Consider the following 12,622-nt stretch of genomic DNA (forward strand, 5'->3'; position numbering starts at 1 on the left):
AGTTGGTGGAATTTCTGAACTGACAAACAGGAGACTCAACTCATCCCAGAAAGAAAAAACAGAAAACCTAATCCTTATCAATATCAACAGGGTTTGGCAGGTGAAGAAAAACAAGGAATGTAGATTTTCTAGCACAAGCTCCATAATTTCAATGCATTTTACTTCCTCATGCAAAAAAAAGAAATAAAATACTAAGTACCGTCTGGGTGAAGTTCGGGTCTGCTGACACCTGTAAGTCTACTTTAATGGCTAGAAACATTCCAGCATAAACTAACTCTGGGATGCCTGACTGAGGACCAATGACACGCACTCAGAGCAGCATAAATAAAACATTCTGCAGTGACACCCTGGAGAGTTGTTTCTTTTTCCAACCTTTCTGAGTGGCAATGACCCTGACTATTAGTATTACAGTCCTACCTGGCAGGAAAAGTTAGTAAACAAAGAAAGGGGAAAAGAAGAACATACTTCAAACAGGGTTTGGAGGAAGGTATTTTTAAGAAGACAGAGAAGAGTCCACAGGCAGTCTTCTCCCAAGGAACTACAGGAGTTGGATCTCACTGTGGCTATCTGGCTACCCACACCTCAACTCCACAACACAGTCTTTCATCTTGTGAGACTGTACATTACTTAGTTCTCTTGCCCTCAGTCCTTGCTCCCCCTCCATGACACTTTCTCAAAGGAATTGCTCAAAATTTGCCAGACAAGGGACTGTAGGTTCTTGAAATGCAGACATTTATTCTCCTGAAAATTGTTACTCTTGTCTTGCGTCTTCTTCATGGGATGGGAAAGAGCAGAAATTGTTTTCAGATGTGAATGCACTGACCCAGAAAATGTAAGGCATTAAAGAAGCTTGGAAATCATCTCATTGTTGAAGAGAAACTGAAGTTGCAAGTTGGAATATGATTTACACAGAATTAGACAATAGCTGCAAACAACTTTGCCAACTCTCAGTAAGCTTTGTACATGAATATGAGCTGTGTTTGACATGTGAAGTTTATCACACTGACAATATTTCTTTTCTTACTAGAAATGAGAAATGGTTACACACAATAGTACGAGCAAGACATCTATTAGTACTGTTCAGCAATTCAGATTTGGACTCTAATGAATAATAAAGAGGACCAAAAGGTCTTGTTCCAGGGTTTGGCCAGATCTACAACTATGCATAATCAGATTCTTCTGCAGTCTGCTGATACTTCTGCTTTAGTTTAGGACTCAGGTATGCAAGTAAAAACCTCCTGTAAAGGATAAAATTATAATTAACTGATCTGATCTGTAGTTTTAAAATATTTAGGCAGGTAAGAGAAGCTTGTATTTCATACGAACAGATTCTCCAGATACTTATTCTCACATTATTTCTTACTTGATTTCAGAAAACAGACAAACAGAAAAATAAAAACAACAATAGAGAAAGAAAGAGAAAGTGCTCAGAATTTTCCTGTCAGAGTACTGTGGAGTGACCAGGCCTTCAAGAAATTTTAGTTGGTATAGATCCTCTGAACCAATGACACAGAAGACAAGTGGCAAAGGAAGCAAGAGAAGACAGATAACAGTGAATAAGCTGTACAGATTTTAAAAACAACACTGTAAAATAAAAAAGGATGCTAACAACATTCTGCCAAATAAAACACATGAAAGGCTGTGCTAGAGGCATATCTATATTGCATTTTTCATGCTCATAAATGGTCAGAGTCAATCTTATAACCATGTACCCTTCTTAGTTATTTAAAGCTCAAGGAATAGAGGAGAAAAGGAGACACACTCTGCAGGTGTCAGCATGGGGCTCAGAATGCACTCAAGGAATGATTTATATCATTAATTTACATGCTTTAAAAAAAATACAACATTTCTGCATAGAAAAGAGAACTGAATTAATAACCACAGAGGATGAAAACATTCTTATATCTGTAAACCTGAATGAGAGGGCAAACTTTTCTCTTTACATCAACGTGTTATATTTATTTTCTAGAGAGAGTATGTTTACATGCAAAAAGTAATTTCAGGGTTTAAATAAAACTGTCTCAGTTTTGTACTAACTTACATAATATAATGAAAGAAACAGGCTTTCAAGAAACAGCTAGTTGACATGCCAAAATAGCATCAGAAAAATATTTCCATTATTTTAAACATAGCCAAAACACAAAGCACATTTACTATCACAGTAACCTGTTTTTCATTGTTTTCCAGCACAACTATACCCTTTAAAATATTTGACCCAGGACCTAACAGAAAAATGAATCACAATGTAGTCTCTCCTGCAAAGAGTCACCTTATTCTGTGGAGATGGATGTGATAACATTCAAGGCTAATTTCAAATTCATCACCATGCAGGCAAAACCACCTCTGCTGTTACTGTCCTCTACGATAGCCCACATTAAGCTACATGCATGGCTTTTACTTCTCAGGTATGGCACTGGCACTAAGACTCTGCCACAGATTCCCTTGTGCTGCGCAAAGCACAGTCTTTCTAAAAATCAGTCTCCAGACTGCTCATGTTTCTGCACTGACTTTCAAACAGGAGTAGTAACAACCCACCAAAAAATGAAATCTTGCAGCACAGATGCAAGACACCCCGTACCAAGCCTCACAGAATGCAGTAGTCGTGTAGCTGGTCTTGCATCTTTTTATGACAGAAACACAAACACTTTGGGAAGACACAGGTATGACTCTTAGGATCTACAGGTACCACAACATCCTTCAAGGATGAGGATGCAGATGGGGAACATCTCTAAAAAATGGAATGAAAAGCAAGTCAGCATATGTGACTCCACCTGTACAGCAATAATACTGGGAGTGAGGGAGGTGGGATTGCCTTGTTGTCTAGACATGCAGAGCCAAAACTGAGCCTCCAGCTTCCACACAAAGGTGAGTGCTCCCTGGACATCTGCAACAGTTTTGTCAGCTCTCTGAATCTTTGCAAAGTGCTGAGAAGTAGGTGGCCATTACAGTCTGGAAACTGTGCACACCTAGGGGCTATCAACCATGGCAAAGCAATTTAGTTTTGCCATGGTGGTGTCTGAGATGACAGCACTTCCCCTGGATTTAATTGCAAAGTGGTTTCCTAGATTCCCAGAGACCAGTACTGCTACTAATGATATGCATATGGATTTCTTCTTCAAAATGAGGAGATGTGTAACTACTCCATGATCCTCTTTGCCCTGTCAGCCTTGTGCAGGCCAACTAATTCCCACTCAGAGGAGGGCATTCACAGTGTGAACAGAAGGGGCAAATAATGCTGTGCTTTATTGCTTGAGCTCTATAAACTCTGCCTTTAAATCAAGCCACTGTTTTGCTTAATTCTTTGCACTTTATGTGCATTCCTATGCTCAATTACATGTGCTTTGCTTCCAGTGAACTTTTATATGTGGGTTAAAAGATTTTCACTCTTGATTACTGTGACTCAGTTTGGTTCCAGAAGCATTTCCTGAGCTTTTTGTTGCCTCTCCCTTTTCTGGCTACTTCAGGGTAATGGAGCATCTCTTCACGGATTATGCATGCCACTTCCTGCATTCACCCAAGAGTTAGTGGAAGTGCCACAGTTTCCCTCTTCCATATAAATTTGGTTTTAAAACACAGTTAAAGGGGTCAACAGGCAAAGGACTCTACTGAATGTGCAACACGAAAAAGATAACAAAAGCTGTCTGGACTGCAAACAAGAAGAGATTCTTTGAAGCCAAGATACTCCAGCCAAGATTTAATAAAACAACAAAGAGAAAGAGAAAAAACTAACTGAACCAAGAACAAAGGGCAGCATCACAAACTAACCGCTTTGACCTGCCAAAAGCACTGAAGAACAAAGAAAATGAAAACATAAGGCTGCTGAAAACAAACAGGAGCAAAGTGCAAGGCTGTACACAAAGCTGTACACAAAGTGCAAGGCACATTCGGGCCAATCCCAAACATGTGTGGGAAAGTGCAGGCTGTGTTTATTATGGTATCTCCTGCAGGCATTTTTATCCTTTTCCCATCTTTTGATGCATGTGGGGCAGTACAGAGTAGGTCAGGTTGACTTTTCCCTTCCTGAGTTAACAAGGAGCCTCCTGCAGGGCATGGAAAGGACAGGCAGCCCAGCATGCTCCTGGTGACTGACCTCAAGCTGGAGAGAACACAAAGATGGAGGATCACGCTAGTCCTGCACTCAGTGGCAATACACATGCCAAAGATCATCCAGGCTCTGGTGTCTCCAAGTGCTGGCATCCACACCGCTGCAAGCAGCTGCCCAAAACCTCAGCAGGGAAGGTGTTTAGACCATGGCACCCCAGTTATTTTGTCAGTCATTTATTTTGCCAGCCTATATTTGCCAGTGGAAGATTAAACAGCCAGGCTGAGGGAAAAAAAGCCAAGCTTGAAGCATTAGCAAACTCTTTGTGGCTGGAACCCACTGTGGACTGCTTGACTGTTTCCTTATCAGCATTGAGTCCTGGTAGCATAGGCATTCTGGCCAAAACCCAGATTCCTCCAGCCTGGTAAACAGCACTGTGACAAGTAGAGCTCCTCATGCTGAGGCTGAAATAATTTTCCTATGAACATCTCAGGATAAAAAGCAGGGTGTCAGCATCCGCTGTTTTGGACGTAACTGGTCTAACTTGACAGGATAAAAGAAAAGAAAATTAGGGGAAAAGGAGAAAAAATAGTAGCTTCAGTTAACAGCAGGCCTAGTAGTGTGCCATAGCTTCCATGCAGCAGGGACAGAAGAGAGGGGAGTCAGGATTAACAAAGTGGGGATGTCTGCTGGCCTCCTTGTTGCTCTCAGGCTGTGCAGCACATGGCATTTGATAAAGTCCCATGCACAGAGCAGGGGGAAGCTCCTCATACACAGGCAAGAGACCTGAGCAGGCAGGGAAACACACTCAGTCTCACCCTCAGGACTTCAGCTGAGCTGGGTATGTTTATATTGGGGTAGACACTGCATACAAGGAGGAGATGTTAAGTGACAGGCTTAAGGACGGCCTCCATCATTAACATTATGTGTATCTGAGACTAACCTCTCTGGGGTAGTGGATGCATCTGTCAGAACAAGCCACTATGGAAGTGAACACACAAGGGGAGCAAGCAGATATCTGAAGGGTCACGAGGGCTGGATCAAATACAAGAAGGAGAGCAGGTTTGCGGCTTGATCTGATGGTGGAAGAATAAATGGGTCTAATTCACACACTTGCTGAGATTCCTTTGCAGCATGAATTCTGACTGAGTTTTGTCTGTGGGATTTCAATTGCCAGAGAATCTGTCCTGGTTGTGACACTCCAGGTGGAGCTGTCAGCAGTGACAGGTAAAAGAAAACTCATCTTTTAGTGTCTGAACTTGAGCCAGTTCAATTGGAAAGTGATTGAGGGTGAATAAATACACAGCAGCATTACAGTATTTTCACAACCTCCTTTCTGAGTATAATTTCACTATTAGGAAGTTTGTTGGCACCTACTGGAGGAATAAGCACATAGGGGGGCATATCTCCTTTCTCCTCCTGCTTTGTGCAGAAAAGTGGAATTAAATTATTCTGTGCACCGACAGATTGTTCCAGTAAAATAGAATTTGAAGCCACTGGGGACCCACTGGGAAGAGAAGCTTTTACACTATATGAAAAGGCAAGAAACAAAACCCTTGCCAAAACTCCTTCACTCTTTATTACCGACAGCTGCAACGCTGGATGCGTCCGGATGCCTTTTAAGAGCCAAGGGGAGTGACGGAGGTGGGATGGCATGTGAGCAGATGAAATACATGGCAGCTTCTCCCCTGACGGCAAGTTTAATTATTTGCAGTGTTGTATACACAAGAAAAAAATACACAGATATTGGGAAATCATTCACTGTGATTCCTGTGTCAGGTGCATTATGAAAAACACTTGCTCTTGCTGGTCCGTGGCAAAGCAAGGTCTTAAAATATTCAGAACCTGCATATGCTTTTGTCACAGACGGGAGGAATAACAAGGTAGAATATATTTCAAAGAAGGAGAATGTGAATATATCAAGAGAGCAAAAAAAGAGGCGCTTTGCTATATGAACTGAGATATCCAACGGAAGTGAACTAAACCAAACCTTAAGACAAAGAAACAGTTTCTTCTGTGTATTCCAGAGGACTTTCTAATGCATCCCCTCTTGTCCTTTGTGCATTTTAAGACCATTGGAAAGGGGGAAATCTAATTCTCTTGTCTGTTCAGTGCTCAACTAACAAACAACAAACTGTGCTTTGTTAGGATTAATTTTCTCAAATCCCTCTGCTTCAGGATCCAGGAGCTTATGTGACATTTCAGGGTGACTATGCAAGATGTGAAATGCTCCAAGTCACTAGCCATGGGTCATAACTCATAAATAAATCCTATCAGTGATAATATAATCTGTGAAGCTACAGGCAGAGTAAAAAGATGCAGACAGGTCATCTTTCTGTAAACTGCAGTTTAGGGGTTAAGCACAACTGACTCAGAAATTACAACCATGTGCAAGGTTGTCTGGCAAGCCTTGATATACTTGCTTAAGTTGACGTCTTATGACTGTCAATAGCTTTTCTGCTTGAATACGAGTATGGTTACATTCTCCATGAATTTATCTCTGCTGCTGCTAACTTCAGCACTCCTTATGAACAAGGCCTACACGAGGATCAGTAGCTTTGAAGTGCAGAAAGATGAAGACCTGCCAGCTCAAATCCCAGCTGACCTATAGAAAGCATGCACTGCATTTTCTGGATGGCTCAGGGGCAGTCCTGAAGCCTATTCTTTCTTGAATCTTGCAAATATAATGCTTGTTCATGCACTTCTTCCTCTCTGTGTTTATGTAATGCTGTCTGCTGTACTCTTACAGCATATACACCTAATTATGAAGATTACAATACATCATGTGAGGCCATACAACGAGGACAGCAAGTAATAAGAGGACATTTTGTGCCATTCAAGCAGATAACCATATCTTTCTCCTGCACAGAGGACATAAATAAGTATATTGTATAGAAAAGCCATCAGAGAAAGTGGCTGCTGTGCTACTGACCTAGTACCTATGTTTGAAAACCTGAGTCAAACACACAAAAAAGCTCTGTAAATTGCAAAAGAAAAGAAAACATTATGACTTACCTCACAGGGGGAGTTCCTCAAAGGAGCTGGAAATGCAGTGCTGGTCATGACAGTCTTTGCTACTGCTGGTGCTTTGCTGGTGTTAAGGAGGAGTGCACAACCTGATAAAAGAGAAGGAAGAAGGTCAAACTGCAGCACTCACCTTCTGAGGTTTCAGGGTTTGTGAAACCTCCCCAAAACCTATGTTAGTTGGCTCCTACTACAACAGAATGCCAGGGAGCAGACGGCTTTTTCAATTTCTTAGGGATGCAGCTTCACCTACCTGAAAACCATATTCAGGAACCACATTTAAGGAGTACGTCTACCTTTCCCCTACAGCTCTCTTCTGTTGCTCCCCGCCCTCAGATTCATCCTCCTTGCAAGGGTGAATAATAGAGTATATCTTCTATGAACAAAAAGTAACTTAGAACAGAAGTATTTATCTTGACCAAAACCAAACAACAATACAGCTATGGCAAAACACCATCAGACTAAGATTAATGCAGCTGGACACCTCTTTGCTACTTTAATAATTAGCTGTAAACAAGGGGAACAAGGCCAATAGCAACACTAGGGTTTTCCATTGGCAGCTTTGCATGAAAGGGTGTGGTTTTGCCCTATTTCAGCTCTGCCCTCTAGCTCAGGACAGTAGCATTACTTAGAGTCCAGTTATTTGGTCTTTCATTCTGCAGCATAGAAATATCACAGAAGCAACAGCATTTGCCAGCTCCCCATCAGCACCCTCATTCTGGCTCTTGGCCTTGTTTACTTGTGTTTCCGTCACGCTGTGGTCTGTTATTACCAAGGGCTAAACCATTGCATGACATAAATCAGAACAGCTGCACAGTTCACATGAAAGTAGAGAATCTTACTCTTCATGTTTAACTCTGGATCTACCTTTTCAAAACAATGTTGGGATTATATATCATTAATTTCCTGTTATTATTGCATCCCTTTAGATGCTCTGTACCTCAGCAATAAATGTCTGTAATGATTTATGTTATTGCATTAGAAAAAAACTTATCCTGGCAGGGAGTGTGTTTGCCAAAACTCAGCCAGCAGTAGTTCAGTGCCCAAAGTATAAACCTTCAATGGTTTGCATGAGAAGGATTAGAAATGACTGGCATTTAGGTAGGAGAATCAATTATCCATAAAAGTGCAACTCAGCGGATCATGAAGCAAAGAGAAGAAAAATTAGAATGTGAGCAGGGGAAAATAGGAGCAGTAGAGAGAAACGGAGAAAGTAAAAAGGAAAATCAGAAAGGAAAAAACAGATCAGTATGGAGGAGGGTCATGCAGATGAACATTTAGTATGAAGTTGTTTAGAAAGGGGCAAGATCTGTATCTGGCATCAGGGGTGGAAACTGAGGTACTACTCTATACCCTCAAGACAAAAAGGGAGCAGGATAGTCTTTTGCTCAAAGCACTCAGAGTAGAAAGATGGGGTTTGTTTTTGTTTCACTGGAGGCTGAATATGTAAGTACACAGGAAAATCTGCCTTGTGTTTTATTCCCTCTCCTCACCATTTGTGCATCTTTTTTTCTCTCTGCTCTTTATGCTCTACACTTACTATTTACTTATCACATACCTTCTATTGAAGGAAAACGGTTGTGTTCCGAGCTTCCAATCCGCCATGGAGAAGGATGGGATGCAGAGGAGCCTGGCATCCAGCCACAGTCCCCTTCTTCAAATGAACAGTAAAAGCCAGAGGGAAGCTTTCCTGCAAGAGGGAACGAGATGCACAGATACACACAGAAAAACCCAGGTGAGCTGAGGAGGAGTCTCCTGGGCACGAAGAGAAGCTGCAGTGACTCTTCTGGCCTGGTTTGCCCAGGGAATGTGGGCACCCCACAGTTATTCAGTCCTTCTGTGTAGAGTCATGCACATGCCTGGCCGTGGGGAGGGTGGTGCGGTGGGAAACAATCCCCAGGCTGTGACTGACTCCTCCCACACTCTGAATAACCCGAGCAAGAGGACACATCTCAGTATTACACTATGGGGTCTCCTACATATCTGGCCTCTCAGCTCGGCAGGTATAAGCCCACTCAAGGTTACATCTTGGAGATGACTTCCCTGCTTCTGCAGCTCCACAGTGGGAAATCGTGCAGAGGGATACATTCCTAAAAAGATTCCCTCCCTTACAGTCTAGATTTCTACTCATTCCAGCTCAGCAACATGACCTCTCCTCTCTGTGAGCACTGATGTGGCCTCAGGTAAAGCACTGAATCCTTTTGTGTCTCAGTTTTTTCACCTGTGAAACTCTTTTGTCAGATGAATGGCTGAAAAGAGGATAGTTTATTTTAAGCCATACTTTCAGGCTTCGAAGCCCACTCATTCTGTCATTGGCTTCAAGTTCCCAGCTCCAAACAACAGAGCTCCACTAGGTTTTTGCCTTGATATTAATCAGTTTTAAAGCAATGGTAATCTCATTCAAAGCAGAAGGTATGCTTCTCTACCTCCACTTGCACGTTCTTCTTACAAAGGGTGCACATATTGCTCCTTTTGCCCCAAAAAAAGAAAATGATACAAGGAATCTGTTTAAAACTGCAAGAAAAAAAAATGAAATTTCATGTGCAGATACATACCCAGGACATTTGCTTTTCCTTTCCTTTTTTTTCCTGTTTTTTCCTGCTTGATAAAATCAGAGTAAAAATTTATTCACCTACAAGATGGAGTATAGACTACAAACTCCTAATCTAAGAGAATCTGCTAGTCAGGGGATACTGGTAATTTCATTAGCCCCTCTGTGAGAAGTGGAGTCTCCTGAACACGCATTTTGTTATGATTATTAAATTTTTTTCCCCCCTGAAATTTTATATCTATAAAGTGGCTGTCAGACACTGAGGCACCAGTATTCAAGCTCTGGATCGTTCAAAACGTTTAAGTATCAGGAGATCCCTGCAGTTGAGATTTCAGGTCAATTAAATACCTGCTCTCAGGGCCTCACCTTTGACTCACACACCTCAAAAGCCACTGCCAGTGGCACATGTATGTGCTCCTTGGTGTACCCAGAGAAAACAACTGGGGAACACCACAGCTGCAGCATCTAGACCAGAAATATTTGTTTTTCTAGGAGCCTGAGAAACAATTCACTTGGCAGAGGAAACTGAAACAAATCCTCTATCTGTAGCTTTTTAGGAGGGCCGATTTTGAACCTGGAATGCAACACTGAGGCAAGACCCATATTTTAGTGTTTTTATCTGCAAGCATTAAAATCTGTTATGAAAAGTTTTAGAACGTGCACTGAAGTTCAGGCTTTTTCGACTTTTTCCTTTTAAAAATCTCCAGATTCATTCAGTCTTTTCTTTAAATGTAAAGCTCTTAAGCAGAGAGTTACTTCCTAGTGTTTTACCCCTCTATAGAACTTGACTATATTTCGCTGTGCAGCCTGAGGCTGGGATACAGAGAAAATGACAAATTGTAATGTGCCCTGAATTCCTACTGAAACAGCTTGGCTCAGTGTCCAACTGAATTCATGTCATGGCCATTTGCTATCTAGGATGATGTAAACAAGTCAGAGCAGCAGGAGGAGTCATCTGAGTAGCGATCCCTGCCTGGAGGCCACGAAAAGCTCACTGCCGATGAGTAAGGGCATAAATAAGAAGCTATTACTTTCACAGAATATTTCACTCCCCTTCCACAAATTAATTTTTTATGAGTTTTCAGATGTTCTGTGCCCTGGATGAATTTTCTCTGCTGCTCTTTCTTACTCTGAATGTACAGACAGCACCTATGATTCCATGTGTTGCTACTCCACAAAGACCTCTTTCTCTGTTGACCTGTACTTCTCAATTTTAGGAATGTTTGTGATTGAAGCTCACATTAGCACAGATACCGCACTGATGAGGGGAAGCTAATCTGACTTTATTGGAAATTCAAGTAAAGGAGGGAGCAGGAGTTACTCCTATTGAAACTTGCCATATTGGATATCATCATTAGTGACAGAAACCTCAGATTTAGAGCTTAGTAAGATTAAAATGCAGCTTGTAGGTATGGGATGGAGAACAGAGTAGCCCAGTGAAGTTGAAGTACTGGAGAATATAAGAGTCTCTGCTTTTGTTTGAGTGATGAAGCAGAGAAAAGCTGTCAAGTGTTAAACTTGTTCCTAACCAAATATTTTCAAGTCTTCAGAATGAAATACTTTTCAAGCAAAATCTAATCAAGTTCAAGTTCTTTTTGTTTAACTCAGATTTTTCATCCATTAATAGCCAGAAAAATTAGCAACTGAAATAACTTATTAAGCAGATGGAGCAGGCTCCTGATTCAAAACTAGGTGTAAATCAACCAGATACCACAGCTTAAACTTTTGGGTAAAATTCCAGACTGATATGATAAAGATGAAACGCATAACGGAGTACTCTGTACATATGGACCTTTACTAAGGAGGAAATCTCAGAAGCCAAATAGATCAGCTACTCAAACAACTTAAAGAACCGCATGAATCTTAAACATGATTTTGTTTCAGTGATTGCTTCTATGCTAGCAAAGCTGGCCAGCCAAATTTTACCAGAAATGAAGCATAAAAAAAGAAATATTTTTCAACAGTTGACAAAGAGTTATCCTTAAATACCAGATGGCTTTGCTGAATTCAGAACTTCCAGAGGTAATAATTTGTTGCTATAAGTAAAGCTTTTGATCAAGAAAGAAGCAGAAGGATTAGTGTATGCAAGACAGGAACCTTAAGAGAGCGTAGCATGGCAACAGGTTGCTACTTCATCATTTTGCTTGCAGAGAGACTTTGCTGGGCTGTATCTGGATATAAATGAATCCAGTGGTTTCTTCATGCATTTTTACCTGGAAAGTAAACTGGTCCCTGCAGAATTGATTATCCACGCTTTTTTTGGTCACTTGTCCGTGTTACCACAAATTCAAGCTTTATAGGTTCCTATTGTAGCTGCCATCTGGTTTTTTGGCACATATGTGCATGTACTCCTCCAACCACATAGCACAGCCTGAGCCACCTCTTTCGGGAATCAGACACTAGTCTTCCTTATCTCACCTGATATGGTGTTTAACATCCTTAAATATTTAATGAGGCAAAGAGTGAAAATTATCCTATAACCCAGTGATTATGGGATTTATTTGAAAGATGGAGGACATTACTTTCACTCTCTATTCTACGTAAAATTTGTAAAAGAGCAATCCCAGGAGAGACTTGAATAACCATTTTCTTCTGAGCTAGACCAGAACTCCAGATCACAATCTTGGAAACTCTCACAGAAATAGGAACTATGGATTCAAATTCACTTAAGCAGAAGAAAGAATCAGTCCTGGGTTAGTTGTATTCTGAGTCAATCCTCTAAGTTCTGGGTCTCTAGATAATAAATATACTATGGGCACCTCCATTCTTTTTAATTTTATTGTATTTTTTTAAATATATCCAATACTTTCCTAACATGCTCAGACTGATTAACCAATATTTTCCCAAGATGAAATTTTTTCATGAATTTGTGACAGAAAGTAAAACAATTTTGGACTAGTCAAAATTATATGCACCTTTTTTTCCAGTAAAATTTTAATTTTTGCCCAGACTTGCTGCACTGCAACAAAAGATTATTGAACCAAAAAGAGAAGTATAAAACTACT

At 40.9% G+C, this 12,622-nt stretch overlaps 1 protein-coding gene across 1 annotated transcript in view; it reads right to left on the reverse strand.

The window, feature by feature from the left end:
• The window catches only part of ALK (ALK receptor tyrosine kinase), a 310,600-nt gene that overhangs the window by 60,971 nt on the left and 237,007 nt on the right, over window positions 1–12,622 (reverse strand). The window contains exons 7-8 of the mRNA XM_027659345.1: window positions 8,625–8,756; window positions 7,058–7,158 (exon numbers count right to left, since the gene is read on the reverse strand). Coding sequence (XP_027515146.1) covers window positions 7,058–7,158; window positions 8,625–8,756 — 233 coding nt within the window. The remainder of the gene's footprint in view (window positions 1–7,057; window positions 7,159–8,624; window positions 8,757–12,622) is intronic.

This window comes from Corapipo altera, unplaced genomic scaffold, assembly GCF_003945725.1.
Source record: "Corapipo altera isolate COAL_440 unplaced genomic scaffold, ASM394572v1 48, whole genome shotgun sequence".
In the NCBI taxonomy this organism is placed as follows: Eukaryota; Metazoa; Chordata; class Aves; order Passeriformes; family Pipridae; genus Corapipo; species Corapipo altera.